General features: G+C 39.0%; 1 protein-coding gene across 1 annotated transcript in view; it reads left to right on the forward strand.

The window, feature by feature from the left end:
• Nucleotides 1–2,439: 2,439 nt before the first annotated feature.
• Nucleotides 2,440–3,072, forward strand: part of LOC140920461 (uncharacterized) — a 1,828-nt gene continuing 1,195 nt past the window's right edge. The window contains exon 1 of the mRNA XM_073368737.1: nucleotides 2,440–3,069. Within this exon, the coding sequence (XP_073224838.1) occupies nucleotides 2,440–3,069 (630 nt within the window). The remainder of the gene's footprint in view (nucleotides 3,070–3,072) is intronic.

Consider the following 3,072-nt stretch of genomic DNA (forward strand, 5'->3'; position numbering starts at 1 on the left):
GAAAAAAATTTGATTTTTTTCTCACAATATTTTGATAAAAAAAAATCTAACGAGGCCTTGGAGTTGGGAGGTTTTTTGACAGCTCTACCCATCACCTCTAATTATCCAGCTACCCGCCGCCACAATATCTAATGTTATCATTTGTTTTGGGTTTGCGAATTTCAAATTTCAATTAGGAATTAGTAGTGAAAATATAATGTCATGTAATATGACAAAATGTTGAATGGAGGTCATGTATAATATCAAACATAAACGAGCATTCGGTTTATATTATATCAAAATTTATATGATTATTTACAAAAGTAAATTTATTTGGGGGTAGAGAAGGAAAAAATTATAAATAAAATAATTTAAATGAAGGATAAAATCGAAAGAGAAAAAAAGTAACACAAAAAAATTTATGCAAAGGTATAACTAAGTGAAAAATAAGCAAGGATAATTTGAAATCAAAACATGGTTTATCAACTCCCCAACAACACTTAACATTTGTTTGTCCTCAAGCAAAGTCTGATACTAAGACAAAGTTAAAGAATAAAGAGCACCATAGTTGAATTATTCAATTTGAGCAAAAATTCTTCTGAATTGTTTAGACAAAATCAAAAAGCTTCTACAATGTGCCAACTAAGTAAGACGAATCTCTAGAGTTCAAATTGTGTATATGGTTAGCCTCATTACTTCTTATCATTCAATGCATCGAGGTTTTCTTCAATCAATTCATTTAATATTTCTCATTCATAAAGTTTCATCCTTGTCATATAACATAAAAGTTTATTTTTCTAAAGTATTAGGAACATTTTTCTTTGAATTAACTAGACAACTCAACTTTTTACTCATGGCGTGTTTTTTTCTTTTTAATATGATACCATTCAACATTTGCCTTGACTATTAGTGCAAGTAATTCTTAAGCTACTCAATTAAACAACACTTCATCTCACCTTTCACTTGACTACTAGTGTAAGTAACCTCCAAGCTAATTAATGAGATGATATTTTATTCTATATTTAATTCTTTTTAATTTGATACAATTCAACCTTGGGTTTGACTATTAGTATGAGTAATCCCAAAGCTACTCAACAAAATAACACTTCACCCCACCTTTCATCTGACTGCTAGTGTAAGTAACCACATATTGCTTGATGGACACTAAAGCCATTATCGGATTGGGTTACAAAAATTTAGAACATATTGTGTTTTGCTTCTATGAAGCATATTGTAACAATTGATTTCTCACATTGAAACACTTAAAAAACTATTTATTTGAGCAAGTGCTTCTCTATAACTTAATCGTCATTTCTGTATGGAAGGATCTACCATCCATTTTTTCAAAGCGCTTGTTGAAGATGAGGCTGATTTGACTTGGGAAGTTTTCAAAGATGCGTTGTTGGAGAGGTACGGCGGTCTCGGTGATGGGAGCGTGTTTGAGCAACTCTCGTCGTTAAAGCAGGAAGGCAATATGGAGGAATACATCAAGGAGTTTGAGAGGTTGGTGGCACAAGTAGGTCGTTTACCAGAAGCTCAATTTGTTGGGTATTTCATCCATGGCCTCTGTGATGGGGTACGAGGAAGAGTTCGCAGCCTCAAAGCGCTAGGTCCAGCCTCACGTGTCAAGCTGATGAATCTAGCACGTGCTGAGGAAGCGGAGGTACGTGAGAAGGGGATTGGTTGGAATGGGCCTCATGATTATGGGCCTAAAGGATCCGGATCAGGTTTTACTTATAGATCTAACCCTAATTTTGGAACCGGGTCAACTCAACCAGGTCGAGCGCGAAACAACAAGTGGGTAGTAGTCAAGGGCTCCAACGATGGCGGAGAGAAAGGAGGAAACTGGTCGAATCGGAAATTTGCAGCCCGTCAAGACTCACAACGATCTGTTCCCCGTGATCGTGGGATTCGTCATATCTCAGCCCACGAGATTGCAGAAAGTCGGCATAAAAACCTGTTTTTTAAGTGCGGTGGCGCCTATCATCCTCGTCACCAATGCCTAAATCGTCAGCTTCGTGTAATGGTGTTGGAGGAGGACGACGACGGCGAAATGCAAGTCTTTGCAGCTGATACAGAGGAGGAAGATGGAGAAAGAGTTGAACTCAACATTATTAGTTTGGCTCAGATTGATAATCCGAGACCCAGAGAGTTAGGGAATGTGTGCGCCATCAAGTTAAAAGGTCGAGTGCAAGGAGTACCCTTGTTGGTATTGGTAGACAACGGTGCGACACATAATTTCATTTCGCACAAGTTGGTGAGGTCAATGAGATGGCCAGTGGAAGGAACTACTCCTCTCAATGTCAAATTAGGGGATGGGTTTAAAGTGGTGGCACAAGGAGTATGCAGGAAATTGGTGTTGGATCTAGGGAACATGACATCTACTATTGATGCTTGGTTATTCGATTTGGATGGAATTGACATGTGCTCAAAATGTCTTGGTTAGCTTCCATTAGGGGCATGTGGGTCGATTGGGCACAAAAAGTGTTGCGTTTCCCTATTGACTTTCAATGGGTGGAGCTGCGTGGGGAAGGCAGTGAACATAAAAATCAGTTGGCTTTGCAAAGTTTATTGGGAAGACCCAAGCTATGGTATAGAGAAATGTTTTTATCTGCAAGAGCACAAGGGGAACCAAAGGGTCTTGAGTTGAGCAGAACAATCAATGATTTACATCTGACCTCTTCTCTTCAGATTCATGAGCTAGTGGCGAAGTACTCAAAGGTGTTCGCAGAGCCACAAGAGTTACCTCCTAAGAGAAGACAAGATCATGCTATTCATCTCAAGGAGGGAGCTGGCGCTGTTAATGTTCACCCCTACAGGTATCCTTACCACCACAAGAATGAAATAGAGAATCAAATCAGAGAGCTGCTGCTGTCCGGAGTCATTCGTCCTAGCCAAAGTGCATTTTCTAGTCCAGTGATACTCGTGAAGAAGAAAGACGGGTCATGGCGGATGTGTGTAGATTACCGTGCTCTTAACAAGGTAACTATTCCTAATAAGTTCCCTATTCCGGTGATTGATGAACTCTTAGATGAATTATACGGTGCTCATTATTTCTCAAAGTTAGACCTCAAATCGGGATACCATCAAGTG

The sequence above is a fragment of the Cicer arietinum genome, chromosome 5, assembly GCF_000331145.2.
Source record: "Cicer arietinum cultivar CDC Frontier isolate Library 1 chromosome 5, Cicar.CDCFrontier_v2.0, whole genome shotgun sequence".
NCBI lineage: Eukaryota > Viridiplantae > Streptophyta > Magnoliopsida > Fabales > Fabaceae > Cicer > Cicer arietinum.